This window comes from Taudactylus pleione, unplaced genomic scaffold (genome assembly GCF_031769625.1).
Source record: "Taudactylus pleione unplaced genomic scaffold, aTauple2 ptg000116l, whole genome shotgun sequence".
Classification (NCBI taxonomy): Eukaryota; Metazoa; Chordata; class Amphibia; order Anura; family Myobatrachidae; genus Taudactylus; species Taudactylus pleione.
In genome coordinates this window covers 24,741,388-24,761,991 of record NW_028284518.1, presented here as the reverse complement: position 1 = coordinate 24,761,991, position 20,604 = coordinate 24,741,388, and the positions used below count along the sequence as shown (strand labels likewise).

At 43.8% G+C, this 20,604-nt stretch overlaps 1 protein-coding gene across 3 annotated transcripts in view; it reads left to right on the top strand.

The window, feature by feature from the left end:
* TNFRSF11A (TNF receptor superfamily member 11a) overlaps positions 1-20,604 on the top strand; it is a 128,628-nt gene that overhangs the window by 103,085 nt on the left and 4,939 nt on the right. For 2 of the 3 annotated variants that reach the window (XM_088471814.1, XM_088471812.1), the window contains exons 3-9: positions 4,198-4,323; positions 9,455-9,598; positions 10,346-10,439; positions 13,904-13,989; positions 15,558-15,662; positions 18,801-18,865; positions 19,582-20,161. In XM_088471814.1, the coding sequence (XP_088327940.1) occupies positions 4,206-4,323; positions 9,455-9,598; positions 10,346-10,439; positions 13,904-13,989; positions 15,558-15,662; positions 18,801-18,865; positions 19,582-20,161 (1,192 nt within the window). In that variant the 5' untranslated portion in view covers positions 4,198-4,205. The remainder of the gene's footprint in view (positions 1-4,197; positions 4,324-9,454; positions 9,599-10,345; positions 10,440-13,903; positions 13,990-15,557; positions 15,663-18,800; positions 18,866-19,581; positions 20,162-20,604) is intronic. The other variant, XM_088471813.1, reaches the window with a different exon arrangement.

Below are 20,604 nucleotides of genomic sequence, written 5' to 3'. Positions count from 1 at the left end.
TGGCATGGTCTCCCCCTAGTAAACCCATACTGTTTGGGATCCTGTAAATTGTTGGATTTGAGATGTTCCACAAGTCTTCCTTTTAATAGTGATTCTATTACTTTCCCTACTACTGATGTAAGACTCACTGGTCGGTAGTTGATTACATTAGCTCTTTTCCAGTCCTCTGGAATTACTCCTGTAGCTAGAGACTGGTTGAATAATTCTGTTAATGGTGTTACCAGCACCCCTTTAAGCTATTTTAGTATCCTTGGATGAATCCCATCTGGCCCCATTGATTTGTCCACTTTCAGTTTTGTCAGTTCTGTTAGGACCTTTTCCTGTGTAAGTATACTTGTATCTACCTCATGTATATCCTTGCAGCTTAACTGTGGCCCCTTTCCCTCTCCTTCTGTACTGAATACCGAGCAGAAATAACCATGTAGATGATCTGCTATGGCCTTGCCTCCCTCCACAAGACTCTCACTGTCTGTCTTCATTCTTATTATTCCACCATTTTATTTTCTTATTTCATTTATACACTTAAAAAAAGTTTTGGCCCCTTTACTTAATGACTGGGCCATTTTCTCTTCAGCCTGTGCCTTTGCACATCTGATCACCTTCTTGGCCTCCTTCATTCTGACAAAATACACCTGTTTTCATTATTCTGAGTCTGCTTATATTTCCTAAATGCCCTCTTTTTTGCTTTCACACTAGCTGATACTTCTTTTGTAAAGCATACTTTCTTCCTTTTCCATGTGCCTTTCCTAACCCTTTTGATACAAATATCTGTTGCTTTCAGTATTGCACTTTTTAATTTTTCCCACCTCTCCTGCACTCCTTCCAAGTTCCTCCAATCTGCCAATGAATTGCTTACCAATTCGCTCGGTTGGCCAAGTGTGTACTCCACATTAGTTTACAGTATTCCATATACAATAGTTTCAAACAAATAGTGATTGATAAGTATTCATTGATAAGGATAAATACAAATAGGAGTGGCGCTAGCACCCCCTAGATTGAATACATGTCCCGCCCCCCTCCTCGCGGCTTCCGCTGTGTGTATGTGGGCGGCCTGCCAACCGCCCATACACACCTGCCGATGGACAGATTTGTCTGCAGACATATCTGTCCATTGGCTGTGCAGCACAGTCAGTGAACAACGACTTTCACCAACATATTGCGGGTACACACTGGCCGACGTTCTGCAGATATATTGGCCGATCAATTGATCGGCCAATGTATCTGTCAGTGTGTACCACCCATTAGCCAAAGAGAAACTTTATACAAAAAAGTGGAATAACAGTGCTGGATCGGAGTATAAGATAATATGGCTTTTAATAAAATATAAAATATGTATAGTATTATACTTGCATATTTTATTACTTTTAGTTCAATATAAAAGCACTTACGAACAAGAGAATATGGGGTCTACTTACTAAGCAGTGTTAGGAGACAGAGTGAAAAGTGATAAGGAAGTGATAAGGAGCCAGCCAATCAGCTCCCAACTGTCATTTTTCAAACACAGCCGATGAGATGGCAGGTGGGAGCTGATTGGCTGGCACCTTATCACTTCCTTATCACTTTTCACTCTGTCTCCTAACACCCCTATATATCTTAAAATATAAATATATATCATAAAAATATATCATTAAACTATGGCCCTGATTCAGAACCGGATGCTCTTGCAGAGCGTTCGCTCTGAATCAGGGCAGCATTATTTTTCTTTAGTGTCGGCCTCCTGGCCACTCATTAAGCTGTGGGTGACCACCCACAGCTTTTGCGAGCGGCCAGGTGATGGTCGCGATGGTCGTGACCATAGGGCTTGCGACGAGACCCTTGTGGTAGGGTCTCGTCCATCGCAAGCCCCAGCATGCTTCCGGCTCTAATAGAGTCGGAAGCTCACTACTGAGGCCGCCCCCAAACGGCAGACGTTCAATCAAAATCGACAGCCGCCCCATTTTGGTGCGAGACCCGTAGTGACGGAGCGCCCGTCGCTGGCCAGGTCTCGCGCACACTGGAGCCGGCTACGGCATGCGCAGTGGGGGACCATCGACCCTCTCGCGAGCGGGTCTGAATCAGGCCCTATGTACAGATGATTTTATATGTCCCAGTGATCTCCATCAAAATCTCATGCTATATGAGACAAACGGAATTGGTATGACATGCCGGCTGTCGGGATGCCTCCTGTCAGAATACAGACAGTGGCATCCCGATGGGTGGTATCCCGTCAGGGGTCGGGTAAGTATACTTACCCTCCCCCCCTAACCCTTCCCTCTGGTAGCCTAACCCTAACCCACCCCGCACCCTAAGGCTAGTTTCACACTTGCCGGTTTTGACCAGGTGTGAAAAATTGATAAGCAGGGAAGCAGGTGGGTCCTTTCACACGGTCCGGGCACGGCACGTTTGCTGTGTTACAGCTGGGAATATCCACCTCCCCCCTAGTCCCTGCACACCAATGGTGTATAGGAAACAATGTTTCCTGTCACACACACTGGCTTGTCCCGGCCGGGCTTGTGCAGCAGCTGCTGCTGCTGCACATGCTCAGTAGAAAAAAAAACACATTAAAAGTGGCTCAAAGCCGCTGCTTGTGAAAGGCACTTAGAAAAAAACCCGGCCGGCTACCGCCTGTTTCATGCCCGACCGGCCAAAACCAGCAGGTGTGAAACTAGCCTAACCCTCCCCGTTAGTTCCTGAACCTAAGTCCCCCTCCTCTGTGCCTAAACCTACCACCCCCCCAGTGGTTCCTGACCCTAACCCTCTCCCCTATGGGTGCCTAACCTTAACCTTACCCCCCAAACCTAACGCTAACCTCCCCCCGTGGTTAAGTGGACAGGTGCCCCGGACTTACCTCGTTCGGGCATCCGTCCGTCTGCTTTCCGGCGTCGGGATTAAGATAGGCGTCGGTATTTCAACGCCTATCTTTACTCCCTTGTCAGAATATCAGCGTTGGCGCCGGTCAGCTGACTACATCCCGAGACAAACCATGGTTAATTACTGTAAAATCTATATTTATGAAGTGATACACAATGTATCAATAGATACCTAACTCTTGCAATGGTTATGTGTACTGTAGAATAGAAACTGACAGTGTGTGCATATGCAATCTAAACCTCTACTTATAAAAAACGAATACATCCAATATAAAAAACACGAAAATATAAAAACAAATATAGCAGCAGTGACAAACTGAGATAAAAACCATCAATGAATAGTCTGGGTAAATCAAGGGAGAAGTGTCAGTATTGTCCTGCATATACCCCATATACCTCTGCTCAATAGGTGCTGTCCATTGATGATAAGGGGCTCAGGAATTGCTTAGTATAGAAAAAAACACACCTCCTTAGCAATATTTTGTTAGTTACCTGTTTACAGGGTGGCCACCCTATTAAGAACTTGTACGATCCGGTCTCTAAGGGACTGGACTCGTCCTCGAAGCCGGTGTCCCGATTACAGCAGTAAACCCGGATTAATGGAATCCTATGTCGGCAACTAGACAATATGTGTCCTACCTTCCTGAGCAGCCGAACTGGTGGTGTGCAGCTACAATGTGGGACAATGCGATGTCTTGCAGGTCTACTTGTAGGCTCCAGCATCGGGCATTCAGTATGTCAGCCGTTTTAGGCCCTGATTCAGAGCCGGACGCTCTGACCAGAGCGCTCGCTCTGAATCAGGGCCCACCTCCATAACTATGGAGCGTCCTCCTGGACGCTCGTATAGCTGTGGGTCACCACCCACAGCCTATACGAGCGTGCAGGATGATGGTCGCGATGGTCGTGCGAGCAGAAGCCTGCGGTTGAGTTTCTCAACCGCAAGGCCAGGAGTGATTTTGGCTCTATCAGAGCCAAAATCACTCCCACTGACATCACTAGTGGCCGGCTTCTGACGGTAGGCGTTCCCTTGGGAAAGCCTCCGTCTGGCAGGCACGCCCCCGGCACGCCCACCAAAGGGGGCGTACTGTCAATCAATATCGACAGCACGCCCCCTTTGATCAGACACAACGAGCGAAGAAAAGTCCTTCGCTCGTCGCGTCTCGTGCATGCGCAGTGCACACCATCGACCCACTTGCGAGCGGACAGCCGCTCGCGAGTGGGTCTGAATCAGGCCCTTAGTGTCATCATTAGCAGAACAATCTACAAGTTTTGAACAGTTTGCGAAAAAATTAAATTGTCCGATAATTTACATCATATAAAAAATTATTTGTTTGTTTTTCAAATACAGGAACATACATGATTGCCAGGTGTACTCTTGTAACAAACACCAGTTGCAGTCCATGTGGCCCAAATGAGTATATGAGTGTTTGGAACGATGATTTAAAATGTGTACGTCATATGTTGTGTGATGCAGGTAAGTGAACTATTTACTTGCAATTATTTCACAGTTCTTGTATAGTAAATGTGCCAAAGTTAATAACATATCCCATTCAGAGGGATACTCATAAGCATAAACTAAAAGTTCAGCAAAGGAAAGAGGTGGTATTGCCCAAAGCAACCAATGTCATGAGAAATGTTGTCAAGTATTACAGTATATTAGCTGCCTGGGCGGAATCGGTATGTAATACTGACAGACGGGATCCAGGCGGTCAGAATCCCGACGCCTGGATCCGGACAGGGTTGACATAACGACACTTGGTGGTCAGTATTCTAACCATCACCCTATCCCTACTCTAACCCTAACCCTCCCTCTTTGGTGCCTAACTCTAACCTCCCCCATTAGTGCCTGAACCTAACCTCCCCCTCCCCGCACCCTAAACCTAACCCTCCTTCCTTAGTGCCTAACCCTCCCCCTAGTGCCTAACCCCTAACCCTCCCCCCTACCTGTTACTTACCTTCAGCATCCCGGCGGTCAAGATGCCGGCACTGGGATTCGGGCGCCGGTAAGGTAAGTGTCGGCATCCAGACCGCCGGGATGCCAAATGCATACCTCTTGGGCTACACCTCCATTGCCTATTGCCTTAGGTTTCATACTTATCCCTTTTGTGTCTAAGGGCCATATTTATTGTGTTAATTATCGAAGGCCGGGCAGTCACAGAACTTTCATACTCACCGTGAGCATCGGAGAAGTCCATTGTTGCTCTGGCATGGAGACAGCTGGTTACCTTTATGTTGAATGACCCCAATACTTAATTTCTACAAAAATAGGTGAAAATTTTACTTTTCGCCTACTTTTGTAGAAATTAAGTGATGAATATGGCCTTAAGCATCTCAGTTCTATAGTGACTGGTTTTCACTTATATGTGTTAAAGATATGTTTTAAGCTGTACCAGAATTACCTGACCAAACTTTCCAACTTTTCATTCACACATCCATGTTCTTATTTTCTATGTACAGATGTATGCTTGTAGAGTTCTGGCCTAAAGCTGGCCACACATCTAAAGATTATCTGTCCAACCAGCCAACTAGTTGATTGGTTGGAATGAAAATCTGGTAAGGAATACAATCAGCAATTTGCTCCCAAACTCTGGAAAATGGACCAAAACTGTTGTTTGAACAAATAGTTTAGCTCAAACATTTAACAAACTTGTCTGAACGACCATTTTCATCTGTTTTCTGGCATTTAGGAGCAAATTGTTGATCATCATTTACTCCCATGCCTTACCAGATTTTCATTCCAACCAATCAACAAGTTGGCTGGTTGGATGTAAGTTGGTCTAGTGTGTGGCCAGCTTTACTGGTCAGATTGCTTGTTTCATTGATGAAAAAATTAAAAGAAGCTGACAAAATCAGCAGACTGCAAACATAAACATAATCTTAATATCCTACAAACTCCTCACAATCATTAACATAAGTAAAACGATAAGCCAGAAATTTTTTTTTAAATGTATCTGTAGACTGATAACATGTAACAAGCATTTGGAAAAAAGGAAATCTTGCTAAATGTTAAGCATGTGGGTGGACCCTTGTATGCTTTGGGATTGTGTAGAAGTCAATGGCACAGGATATATTGTCTGGGTTGAAAGAAGGATTGAGTCAACTAAATATCAAAAGTTAATACTGAGAGCCTATGACTGAGAATCATTTAAGAACTGTAACCTGAAATGCTTTGATATGAAACATACATTTGTTAGTATAGCCTTACACCTTTGCCTTTTTGGAAGCGGGTTTTACAGATTTGTTTGTAACCTGCCATTATTGGCCATTCCAACCAGAGCTATATGGCCACCAGTTACTCGCCAATTACCTCACCTCTATGGTGCCTCCAGTTTTAGGAGAAGTATCTAAACTCCAGGCACCTGGAACTGCTGATTTCAGGGTGGTGTAGTAACTGCTGCACCACTTTGCTGGTGACTGTGGCTTGTTTGTAATCCATTCCCTTGTCCCTTTAACTAGACGCGGTTGACTATCTTGCATGTGAATCAGCCTTGACCATATTCACACTTTAAGCATTACACTCAGTGGAAGAGGGATGTGTTACCCGTGTCCATGTACTTCCAGGGTGATGGGGGCTCAGAGACCTCACCACCCTGTCACCACTGTCTGAGCTCAGAGATTAATCTCTCTTGGCTCTAACATTGAAATCAAATCAAGCAGAACTATAACCGACCCAGTAGAAGATTTACCGCTAGGCACCCCAGACGGCCGCTTAGGGCCCGGCTGGTCCCAGGGGGCCCGCCAACAGATGCTTGATTGGAGAGCATTTCTTATTTCCGGCGGAACCTGAGCGCCGCCAAAAATGTCAGAGCGCTGGTCTGAGTCCCGAGAAGCTGTCAGTTATGATAGCTGCCTGGTGCCAGCTTCAGCGCAACACATGCCTGTATCCTCACATTCTGTGTCTTGTGCGTGCGACCCATCATGACGCATGTGCATATGACGTCACACGCACAGTGAGAGGAGCCGGGACGCGTGCAGAGGAGTGAGCTGCTGTCTGCTGACCCCTGCCGAGGTATGTGTCTCTGGCGCATGCCTGCAGTGTTTCAGTGTTTGATGTAAAGTACCAGCCGCAGGGGAGGAGGGGGGTGCTGGGGGCACACACTATCACACTGTCAGGGCTTGGCCCTAAGGATCGCTACAAACGGGGGGGGGGCACTCTATCATCCTGTCTGAACCTTGTCCTGGGGATTGCTAGCAACGAGTAGGGATGCCCATTGGTATGGTTACCATCGATGGCAAAATATAGAGTGGCCATCAATAGTAACCATCTATGCAATGGATGACCATCGATGGCTTCACCAGCCGATGGTCATCCCTGTTCTTTGACTGATTGGCCTGTGGAGGGAAACCATCTGGTTCTCACACATTGATGGGAAAATCATTCAACATCGGCCATAAACTATCGATGATTACGAATCATCGATGGTCGATGGCCATCCCTACAAACAAGGGGGGGGGGGGATCCTGGAGGCACACACTATTACACTGTTTGAGCCTGGCCCTGAGAATTGCTACACACAGAGGTGGGGGGCACACACTATCACAAATGAAAATATAGTGCTATGAATTGTATGAGAAAGGGGGCCCCAAATCGTTGTCTTGCTTAGGGCCCCAGGAGGTCTAAATTCGCCCCTGGCCAGACACCAGGGCAGCAGCCTGCATTATCCTGAATTCTTTGAGCTACATTGTTCATACATGGTCATTATGATAGAGTTATACAAATTGCACTTCACCAACATTACATTCATTAATTTAACCCTGAAGGCACCTTAGTGCTAAACATTAAGTTGAAATATATCCCGCAGCATGTGCTAGGATGTGGGGAACCCAGCAATTATACATTTTAGTCAGGCATGCAGTACTTACAGGAACAACTGATTAAGGTTTTGTAGTGGCCTTCACAGTGCAGAGATTACCGTAGAATGCTATTGACGTCTGTGGGAGATCTCAAACATGCAGTGCTTGCAGGAACACCTAAGAATACTTCAGATCTAGAAAAGAAGGAATAAGAAAAGGCCTTAAAGCAAGAACAGAAGGAACCTTGCTTTCATCTACTTCCTATTCACCACTAGGGCACCTAACCCTTGGTTGCTTATGCTCTGTTGCTTATCTGGGTGTTATGGTCGCTAATGTAGCAATATATATTATCCATGTCCTGATCCTGTATTGTATTGTTCTGTTATTCGCTTGTCAACAATTTGTTTATGTATTTTGTAAGGCACTGCGGAACACTTGTGGCGCCATATAAATAAATGATAATAATATCCTTAGCTGAAAATCCTGTAACACAAATTATACAAAATATTAATGTATAAAAAAAAATATAGTACAGACACCTTATGTATAAGAGCAAGCTGCAGGCACCTAATAAAGATATAAAAAAATAACACTGAAATAATGCTATAACATCCAAAAGTCAATAAAGTGTCACGCAGAGTAATAGGATAAAAGTACCATTCATTTATGGTTAAGAGGAGTATGTACTAATAATTGCGGACCATTATTATCTATTCATATCGCCAGGGATACTTTGATTAAAAGTGAAACAAAGGGGACAATTTGCAGGGACAGCGTTTGCAGTAACAGCTGTTCCTGCGAGTTATATCCCCGGCTTATTGTAGAAGTCTTTCACAGAAGCGAAAGACTTCTCCGGGGGAAGCTGACGCAGCTCATACGCACAGTGTCAGCTTCCAGAGCCGGCCGGGGGCTGCAGGAGAGAGATCAAAAGATCTCTCTCCTGCACTAGGGTCCTCCATAGGCTTACAGCAGTTTACACCATCGTAGATCGTAGTCCCCTGCATTGTGCCATTAGTGCATAGCAACAATACATACAATTATGCAGAAACAGCAGTTTCTGCATAATTTTATGTAAAAAACAGCTTGATACATATTGGCCTAAGGAACTAACAGTTTAGAAAATCAGCGAGAGACCATCAAGATTACCAAGAAGGTGCAGTCAGAAACTTTAGAAAAAGGATTCAATCTCTTTATCCTCAAACTCTTCCAGACACCTCATTGCCACAATGAATACCTCATACAGAACTAGATATATGCTTGGTGCTTGTAATTTTTTCCATGTTGACCAATAAAATATTGTACACTGAATCTAAACACTGAAAGTATATATAATTGCTGTTGTAGGATTTGTAATCCAATCAGTTTAAACTTGAAATAACTAAAGCGATGATTCTCCATATGTAATAATATATCATACTTTAAAGTGACATTTAAATTTTTCCTATATGCACATTCCTGTTATGGACCACAATCTAGCAGGTTGCAGCGTAATGCAAAAGCACAACTGCACTTCAAAAGCAGAATGGCAGCATGTACAGTACCTGGGTGAAAAATAGGCTTAAAAATATATGCTGTACTGAATATTTTCTATTGTGCCATACATAAACCCATGTCACAATTCAAAACCCTTAAATATACTTTTCTTTCCTTGGCCACATCTATTACCTTTACATGTATGTTTACTTTTTGTATCTCTCTTTTCCATTTCGAAATGTGTGACTGGTGAAACCCACATCATGTACTGTATAGCCACTGGTGTTGACTTGTAACTCTATATTTATATTCATGGATTTATACAATTCCCTTAACAGGGAAAGCGTTGCATGTGCTTCACAGTGGGAACAGAACCCATCCCCAAGAGTGTGTGTGCACAGAGGGTTACCACTTTGACACAAAGCAAGAAATATGTATGGAAAATGAAAACTGTTCCCCTGGATTTGGAGTGCAGTCCCCAGGTGATTATTATTATTATTATTATTATTATTATTATTGCTATTGTTGTTATTATTAGTATTATGTTATCTCTGTACTAAGTAGATGCCAGCAATTGACGTTATTTATTAGGCTTATAGACTTGAGATTTATTTATGCACATATTCACTCTTCCCCAATAGGAACTTTTTAAAGAGGACATTATTCACCATCTTTTTATACAGAGGCTTGCCAATCTTCATTAAAAGCGATTTCAATTATACTGGTGATTAGTAGTTTTTAAACTTTACTCACATGCTGTATATTGTATTGGGAAGGCAGTTTTTATTTTACCAGTGATCGCATTAAGCTTTGGATGCTGATTTTATTTGCTGATATTTTAGATGATTAAAAAAATATATTTATAATATAATATTTGATATATAATATTGTTATTCATGCAATTAAATATATGCAGTACCTTGCTGTGATAAAAACAAAACAATTTTACAATATTAATTTCAGTTGGGCAAGAAGTGAACATTGATCAGTGACCAGGACAATATTGGCAAATAACAATGTGCTACTATTTTAGACAGTCTTCACTTCCGTGGTATTTATATTTATATTGTCATCAATATAACAACGTAACAATGACCTAAATTGGGGAATGACCTAAATGACCTAAATTGGGGAAAGACCTAAATTGGGGAATACTCCTGTACTCTCAGCCATATATCTTTGCCATCCAAACATGTATCTAAAGATTTGTCATTATTTTTTTACTGTAGTTCAACGAAATAAAAATACTATATGTGCACCTTGCCATGTGGGATATTATTCCAACTCTTCATCGGCAAAAGACCACTGCAATCCCTGGACAAAGTAAGTCATTCATATTACATTTGAAATATTAGGTATATAATTAACATGAGGACAATATGCTAAAAACAAACAGCCTTTCAGACCTTTTGCTGGTGTCCTACCTGTATACTGCGTAACTTTCACACCAAGACTGCAATTGTCCTATAGGTTCTTTTTATTTATTTATTTTATTTTTAATTTTTTTCAGTTTATCTATTTTCTGTGATCAAATAAAATAAATATATAAAGGGGCTGCTGTAGAGTTTGATCTTTGCCTGTTTGCATGGTTTAAAATAGGCTTATTTGCACTGGACATGCTCAGACAACAAGCCACAGAGATATGCATATCTGTATGCATCTGACTGACATTTGCAACTCTACCCAGGTGTGACAGTGCATGGAACTCTGGGCCTGATTCAGACCCGGACGCTATTTGAGGCCGCTTGCTCTCAAAAAGGGGCCGTCTATGCAAAACATGCGCTCGCTCTTTGCGGTGTAAGGACGCATCTATGTCTTAGCGGGCGAGGGCTTATTACGCTCGCAAGTGTTTAAAGACGCCCCCTTGCCACCAGGGCCGGCCCTAGTCCAAATTTTTTGGTAAGCGAGTAGGTTTTTTGGCGCCCCCCCTATGCAGTGCCCGCGGTAGTGGTCCCCCCTGTGCAGTGCCCCTTGTGCCCCCATTAGTAAGCTTATACAGTGCCCCCAGTAGTAGTCCCCCCTCTTGTAGTGCCCCTAGTAGTCCCCCCTTGTAGTAGTCCCCCCATTGTTGTGCCCCCAGTGGAGGTTTCCCCCCCATGTAGTGCCCCCAGTAGTAGTCCCCCCCAGTAGTAATCCCCCCTTCAAGTGCCCCAGTAGTAATCCTCCCTTCTAGTGCTCCCTGTAATCCCCCTTCAAGTTCCCCCAGTAGTAATCCCTCCTTCAAGTACCCCCAGTAGTAATCCCCCCTTCAAGTACCCCCAGTAGTAATCCCCCCTTCAAGTGCCCCAGTAGTAATCCCCCCTTCAAGTGCCCCCAGTAGTAATCCCCCCCTTCAAGTGCCCCCAGTAGTAATCCACCCTTCCTGTGCCCCCAGTAGTAATCCCCCCCTTCAAGTTCCCCCAGTAGTAATCCCCCTTCAAGTGCCCCAGTAGTAATCCTCCCTTCTAGTGCCCCCTGTAATCCCCCTTCAAGTTCCCCCAGTAGTAATCCCCCCTTCAAGTACCCCCAGTAGTAATCCCCCCTTCAAGTGCCCCAGTAGTAATCCCCCCTTCAAGTGCCCCCAGTAGTAATCCCCCCCTTCAAGTGCCCCCAGTAGTAATCCCCCCTTCAAGTGCCCCCAGTAGTAATCCCCCCTTCAAGTGCCCCCAGTAGTAATCCCCCTTCAAGTGCCCCAGTAGTAATCCTCCCTTCTAGTGCCCCCTGTAATCCCCCTTCAAGTTCCCCCAGTAGTAATCCCCCCCTCAAGTACCCCCAGTAGTAATCCCCCCTTCAAGTGCCCCAGTAGTAATCCCCCCTTCAAGTGCCCCCAGTAGTAATCCCCCCCTTCAAGTGCCCCCAGTAGTAATCCCCCCTTCAAGTGCCCCAGTAGTAATCCTCCCTTCTAGTGCCCCCTGTAATCCCCCTTCAAGTTCCCCCAGTAGTAATCCCCCCTCCAAGTACCCCCAGTAGTAATCCCCCCTTCAAGTGCCCCAGTAGTAATCCCCCCTTCAAGTGCCCCCAGTAGTAATCCCCCCCTTCAAGTGCCCCCAGTAGTAATCCCCCCTTCAAGTGCCCCAGTAGTAATCCTCCCTTCTAGTGCCCCCTGTAATCCCCCTTCAAGTTCCCCCAGTAGTAATCCCCCCTTCAAGTACCCCCAGTAGTAATCCCCCCTTCAAGTTCCCCCAGTAGTAATCCCCCCTTCAAGTACCCCCAGTAGTAATCCCCCCTTCCTGTGCCCCCAGTAGTAATCCCCCCCTTCAAGTGCCCCCAGTAGTAATCCCCCCCTTCAAGTGCCCCCAGTAGTAATCCCCCTTCAAGTGCCCCAGTAGTAATCCTCCCTTCTAGTGCCCCCTGTAATCCCCCTTCAAGTGCCCCCAGTAGTAATCCCCCCCTTCAAGTGCCCCCAGTAGTAATCCCCCCTTCAAGTGCCCCCAGTAGTAATCCCCCCTTGTAGCCCCCCCCAGTAGAGACACACGTTATAAAAAACAAAACAAAAAAAAAACACTTACCCGCTCCTGCTCCCGCCGCCGATATTCGCTAGTCCCGACCATTCTCCAGGGCCGCTTTGCATTATGGGAGAGACGTCATCATGACGACGTCTCTCCCATTACCCACTGCGGGAGCCGGAAGATGGCTCCCGCAGTGGGAGCTACAGCAGCCGATGAGAGTCTGACAGACTCTCATCAGCTGCTGAAACAAACACACAGTTGCCGGCTCCGGCGGCTGTGTGTTTGGCACTGTGTAGCGCTGACCGAACTCCGTCCGGTCAGCGCTACACGCGCGGTGCAGCTGTGTCACAGAGACACAGTCTGCACCGCGGTAATTCTGCATGGTCGCGGCCGCGGCGCCCTTCACAACGTGGCGCCTTACGCCCCGCGTACCATGCGTAACCATAGAACCGGCCCTGCTTGCCACTCGCAACAAACGTCATCTCCGGAAAATGTAGGATTAATCGGGATCATCGGGAGCCATTGGAGCTGCTCACAGCACTTAAGGTATACCTAGCCTCCCGCAAGCAGTGCGAGCAGTTCAGGGAAGAATCATCCAAGTCACATGTTCAATGACGCTACTTTTCTAATTATGCACACCCATTAAACTCCGTTCTGACGGTCGGGCACGCCTGCATTCGCACATCCACTCCCCTGTTCACAAGCACCTTTCCCTGTTACCACCCACAAACGGCACTATCTGTCACTCAAAATAGCAGGCCGACAGCAGGCTACGGGCGAGCACTTTGCCATCTCACTGACTGGTTCGCGCACGCGCATTGAGGATTATACGCATGCGCAGATTGAGAAAAATCGCTCAATGCGAGCGAGTGCAGCATAGCGAACTGGTCTGAATCAGGCCCTCTGTACTCTCTCAAAAGTGTTCCCAGTACCAGCTCTCATAGCCTAGGCTGTTAGTAGCAAATGTGGTGGGGAAAACAGTGTAGAGTCCCCCTATAAAAAGACCTATCAAGCACTAGGCAATGACACGTTGGTCTGGTGACAGCCCTAGCCTTTGAATTCCTGATGGATGGAGATTGCTTTTCTTAGCTTGAACCTCAGTAAATGGTATCATCTGATGGTCTGACTCTTTAATCACATAATGGAATTCCATAGCGATTCTTTTTCTGGCTTGTACTTGCAAGGGTCACAATACTTTAGTTTTATATAGGATGTATTTTACCTGTACTTTTTGTTATGCTAAACACCAATATTATAATCTGCTGTAATGATACAGGATTTTAAAGTGAATATGGGTTTTATTCATAGAATCCAGTTATTAAACATCATTGTAACAGGCTTTTATGTCTTCCCCCACAGCTGTACAGATGTAGGACTAGAAGAGATTGTCTCTGGCACTAACATTTCTGATGCTGTGTGTGATCGTCGCCTCATCACATCTGACTGTATGTTACATAGTTATATAGATAATATGGTTGACAAAATATACAGGTGCATTGAGTTTAATCTTTCAGGAATGTTAATTGGGGAACAGTGCCAGTTGCTAATTTAGCCTCACATTTTGTTCCTACCCCAGAAATTATAATCAGATAAATTCCCTGGTTCAGTCACCCCATGCAATCTGTTACTAATGGAAGATACCATGTCTGGTAAGAGAGACATCCAGTCTGTTTGTACATTCTGTTTGTGACTCTCAGCACCTTCCGCTTCCTTTGCTGACAGTGAAGCCTCTTCTCTTCTGTGTGCAGTTGGTGACCCCTTGTACTTTTAGTTGTTTGTATGATAAGCTTGTTAGACAGATCTTTGTATTGACCTCAAATATATTTACTATTAATTAGGTCACATTTCACCAACGAAATGTACTGTACATAGTTTATCTAACTTCTCTTTCTATTATAACCCTTCTATTTCCTTTATTCTTCAGCTTGCTGGTTGCTAGTCATTAGCTTTTCTGTGCCCTCCTTATTAGATGGTGCCCAAAATTACACCTCACATATTGAATTTGTATACGAAAAGCTACAATGCAGCAGCCGTGGCTGTTTTCCATGCCAAGTTTCATTGTGCTTCATATACAGTCTAAGTAGCACACAGAAATACAAGTGTCGCACCAATCAGCTCCTATCTGTCACTTTACAGGCTGTGTTTGAAAAATGTTAGTTAGGAGCTGAATGGTTGGTACTTTATCACTCTCCTCTTTATCGCTTTTCAAGGCCTAGTACATCTCCCGTAGAAAGAGATGTATTATAGCGGTACAGATCGTGCCGCTATAACTCTTCCTGATTCGCCTCTTTACTGAGACGAAGCAGGAAACACTACCGATGAGATGTATTAACATCTCATCTGCCGGAGTGGGGGTGTGAAAACTCCCCCCTCCGGCAAACCCTGCCTGAGCCCACAGTGCGTCAGCCTAGTGCTGATGCGCTGTGTCTCACCTCCCGGCCAGCTCCACTGTGCATACGCGGGATCTCGCAAGCATGGCGTGCAGTCCGGAGCCGGCAGCCACCGCACATCGACAGTGCTGTCCCTGCTGTGGGGTGTCAGGGTATCGACATCGATAGCTGCAGCTGTCGGAACGCAGTGCCATACATTGCCCAGCTTATCGCCATTGCTATCTTGTAGATAGCAGTGCCGATAATTACAGGAACATATAGCGTCCCTGTCATTTAAAGCTGAAACCCACAATAGTACATGGGGGAGAAGCGGCATCAGCCCGCATAACGTGTGCTGATACCACTTCATGCCATATCACCCCTTAATACATCTCTCCCTCTGCAGATAGAGCCACCTATATATTTTCCTATCCAATGGCAACACAAAGGATTGCAACCTGTACACAGAAGTGCGGTGAGATCTCACACCATTCCTGTGAGCAGTTTATCTCTTGTGTAGAACAATTATGTAGTCAGTAGTGTGTAACATATAATGTATGCCCACTCTGTATATTTCATAATAGTAATGTTTTTGTTGTTTGTATCCAAACATTAATTTTTGTTTGTTTTTGTTTTTTTTGCAGTGACACAAATGATAATCCTTATTACTTTACTCATTTTTGCCTCATTAGTAATAATTTTCTGCATCTATTTTCTGTGTTGCATAAAGCAAAACAGCACCTTGAAAGGTAAGTGGTCTAAGTATCAGGCAAATGTTCTCTATCTTTTCTAGGTAATGGGGAGCTGCTGAATTTCCTTTTTCTTTTTTTAAACCATCATTTTTATTGACTGAGAAGAGAATGCATACAATACCACATAATAAAACAATATATGTGTCACAATAGAATTATTAAATATGAAACATAACCATATCTAGATCTAATCACATCAATATCAATACAAAACTCCTTAAATAATAACCAGGAGTAGAAAATTATAAAAAAAATATATAATGAAAAATAGTCTACCGGTAATCAAAATAAAAAAACAACATTATACATCAAATAGAATGGAAATAAATGGTCAATAAGACATACTGTTAACTTAGAAAGTTAGTGAGGGCTGTGTCCAGGGCTGAAAAACTAAACGAAAAACTAAAAAGGTGCACCTCCATCACACACCAATAGAGTCATATTATAAGTTGTTAGTTGGAAACTAAGGCGAAATGTTAGCTTTAGTTCCGTCGACAGAGTCTGTACATAGGGTAGCCAGACTGAGTAAAACCTTTCAGCTAATCATTCCTTATTAAAAGACGTTGCCGTCCAGTCCATAGTGAATAAATAAGAAAGTCGGGTGGAACAATAAGGTCAAAGTGGGGGTGGTTGGGTTGATCCACTGTGATAGGATCGTTTTTTTTGTGGCACTAGCTATTTTTGTTAACAGTAATCTGTTAACTTTAGATATGGTGTGTGTTGCTTCTGGGGGGAATATGCTCCAGAATACCCAGTTAGGTGACATAGGGACAGTAATATGTAAGGTGTTTTCAATACATTGGTGTATCATATCTCAAATTTCAGCAACCTTAGGGCAGGACCAGAGGCAGTGATAAATGTCAGCGTCTGGTGAATCACATTTGAAGCAATTGGAATTGTCAGATTGACCTACTAAAAATTTTAATTTGGGAGTAGAGTAAGCCCTATGCAATATTTTATAATTAATTTCTGCATAGGAAGTGGAAATCAAATTTTTATTTAGTTGTTCTGTGGCCTTGACCATTTGGGGTAAGTCCAAATCTGGAAAAGTGTTTTTCCATTTGGCCACTCCAGAAATCATATCTAAATCTAAGGTGGGACGTATAAATACATATATTTGGGAGGAAGAAAAAGGGTTCCGAGGTCGAAGGTGTAATGCACCATCCAATTTACACTGCTTATCACCATCAATCAGTAACCGCAATGTTTTGTTTAAATAGCTCATTACTTGTAAATAAGGGAAGACCGGAATGGTTAAATGTGGATATTTGCTCTGCAGCTGACTGAGGGCCTAATTGCAATGCTGAATGCAGATTCCCGATGATCCCGATGCGTATGTGCAGAACGGGTCTGCGATCCCGCACGCAGACTGTCGGTGCTACCATATTACACAGCAGTTTTCAGAGAATATTGAATTATTCATGTCAGACCCTCTTGAATTAGTTGTTAATATGCATGTCATATCAAAGGATGATTAGGTTGCTTTTCCTGTGTTTTTGTTGTATGAAAATGCTATATGCTTAGTGCCCAAATAAGAATCATTTCTTTTTCTGTAATATAATGGGGTCCATGGGGCTGATCCAGTTGCACACAAGTCTGTCTTGCTGACAGGAAAATAAGATAAGCGCTAAAAGTGTTGTACAATTGTAGGTAATTGTAGGTCAGTGTGTATATAAAAACATCAAATTAAAATAAAAAATATAAAATATGCCAATGTTAAAATAAAGTATAAATCAGGGTAACCAGGGAAGAAAGAAATAAGCAAAAACAGAAAAAGATTGTTTTTATATATGTAAGAGATACGGGTGAAATACCGATGCCGGAAGCCCGAAAAAGAAAAATCCCGACGGAGCATGTAAGTCAGCTATTCCTACCCTTCACCCACCCCTAACCCTCCCTTGGTGGTGCCTAACCCTTAAACTCCCGGGGCGGTGACTAACCTTAAGTCCCCCCCCTGGGAGTGCCTAAACCTAACCCCCCCTCCCCACACCCTAAACCTAACCCTCGCAGGGGGGGGGTGCCTAACCCTAACCTCCCTCCAGTGGTGCCTAACCCTAAACCTCCCTCTCCACAGCCTAACCATCCCCGGGGGGGTGCCTAACCCTAAGTCCCCCAGGGGGTACCTAACCCTCCCCCCCTTGAGGTAATAGCTAACAGTAGCTGGCTTACCTTCGTTCGGGAAGCCGTCTGTCAGGATTCCGTCGTCTGGCTAAAGATAGGCATTGAGATTTAGACCCTATCTTTAGTCCCAAGAGCGCACAATTTCATATGAATCTCTTGCAGCATGGATAGGGCTGTTGCATATGTGCGCTGATAGTGATGGGGTCTATTTTCATAAGCAGATGGACATGGAAGGGGCAGCTGCATAGATGTGGCTAATTCTGAATACAAGTGAAGTTCTGCATTTATTTTTGAGCATGCAATGTTGTATCATCTGTGGTCGACATGCCTGTAACTCTGAACCAGCTCCCTTGTGAGCCATGACCTGGGCCAGACTGACCATCTGGCAATTCTGGTAAATTCCAGAAGGGCCGATGGGCAGGTTCAGGCCAAAAGCCTGGATGAGCTGCTCTGCCTTCTGATGCTTTGCTCAGCCAGCATGTAGAGCGACAGGGGCGTGCCACGAGGGCACATGCCCATGACTCACGGCATGCTCTCGCCCCTATGATGTGTGCTCACGCCCCTTTTCAGTAGGCCATGACTGTATGATTACTAAGTTTGTTTATTTTTTCTTTCTGAGTATTGGTTATATTTATCTTGTTTTATTGTTGTATTTTATGTACTTTATAAATGAAGTCAAATATAGACAAACTTTTGATGATGAACTGCAACTACCATTATATTCTTACATCTAATATCCAGTACAGCCAAGGGATGGACATCTGCAGCCCAGCATGAAATGGTTGCCGGGCTTCCGACATAAAATTTAGCGAAACGATGGCTACTAGTCATCGCATCGCAACCATTTGATGGTACAACCATTGATGGTGTTAGTGTGCACATGTGCATTCCTAGTACAGCATGCTTCAATTGTAGGACAGAGATGGCTTTCATACTCCTGTACACTTCAATATTTACATGTACAAATAAATGCTGAGCTGTCCGATAAGTTTCAATATTTCTTGCTTTTTATAGAGACTGTGCAGGTGTGGATACATGGAAAATGTGACCAGTTACGTAAATCTGAGGTAAGACAACATGTACGTGCACATCTAGGTAAGGGTAGATGTGGAGAAATCATGTCTTCTTGTTACAGGACCATAATGCTTGCAGCAGTGTTGGAAAGCAGTGTAAAACATCCCTGATCACCATATAGCATCTAGTATATTCTGAAACATTATATATATTTAGAATGGTATATAGGGTGGTATTCTGCAATCTAGGATCCATGCAGAAAAGCAGCAAAGTAAGTTTTAAAATTCTCTGAAATTAACTATATACAGTAATTCTTAAAAATAAAACTATTTTATCTCCAGTATATGGACACAAATGTAGGTAACATGAAAATTAGCTGAAGCAGATGTTTTAAATTATAATAAATATAACATAAATCTATATTTATGTAATCAAAGTATATCAACATGACAAATGCTGTTCAATTATATATATTATTTTTTAATCAAGACCTGTAACCAGTAAGATTTCACACTATTGTCATACTTCTCCACCCACTGCTAAGATATTGTGATCAGTCATGTTTCCCATAACTGCTTTTATAAAGTAATACGTATATGTGGATGCATTAGTTTGTATATGATGAAGTCATATCTGCTGTGTCTATTGAAGATAACCCCCGTTTTGTGGTGGATAAAGCAGCGTAAAATGCTATGTGACAATAATGGTACTGCACATAAAACCTGATGGCGTGCTATTCTGTACTAGTGATACTTTTCTACCATTTATCTATTTGTTTCAGAAACAATCTCCATACAGTGAACCTATTAAGTCTGAGCCAAAAGACACAGCTTACATCAAAATATCAACTTCTCCTGCAGAGGAACTCACCCATCCTCTTTATTCAGATGATAGAAAAGAATCCGAGGTTCACCAAGGTAGAATGGTGCCAACAGAAGATGAATACATGGATCAGAGAAGATCATCTGGTGCAGAGCAAGGAAGCATGGTTACAGGCATGGACTCCTCATCAGACCTAGAACATGGCTCTCTAGGAACTTTCTTTAGCTTCTCGGATACTAGCTCAGATAGATTGCTATCTCCTTCACAGGAAGAGGGGGTCAGTTTTCCACTATATTCACACCATCATTGTGGTCAGTCAGCTAAAGCGATTCCTAGGAAATGGTCAGAAGAAAACTATACTATTACAGACTCCATGGACAACTTGTGCGGTCACTGTGCCTCTCAGCACACATTCCATCCATTCTCACAAGAAGAGAGAAATATTGAAGAGGATCCATGTTTCCATTTCACTAACAGCCAGTACACAAGGAGCAGTGCTGGCAGCAGCCCTACTACAGACGCACCGCCACCTCCATCAGGTGAGACACAGCAGAGCATTCAGATACCTGTGATATACAATAGTCACTGATTTTATTGTAACATCACAAGGTCCTTGCTTTAGAGAAAAAAATAACCGGGTAGCAATTAGCTATATTTAATAGAACATATATTTAATTTGGTAAAACAATGGTGTGTCTGCCAGATAAAATGTCTGTCAGTCTATGCCCGGCATTAGTAGTGTTCATTTATTTTATTTGCTGTTGTTCTAGTGCCTGTACCCAGGGCCGAAACTAGGATTTTTGTTCCCAGGGGCAAGACAGTAATTTGGCGCCCCCCATGTAATTCCCCCTGCAGTAGTGCCCATATTGTAATGCCCCCATAGTAATGCCCATATGTTAATACCCCCATAGTAATGCCCCTGTAGTGCCCACCATACAGTAATGCCCCTGTAGTGCCCATGCTCCCATATTAATGCCCCTGT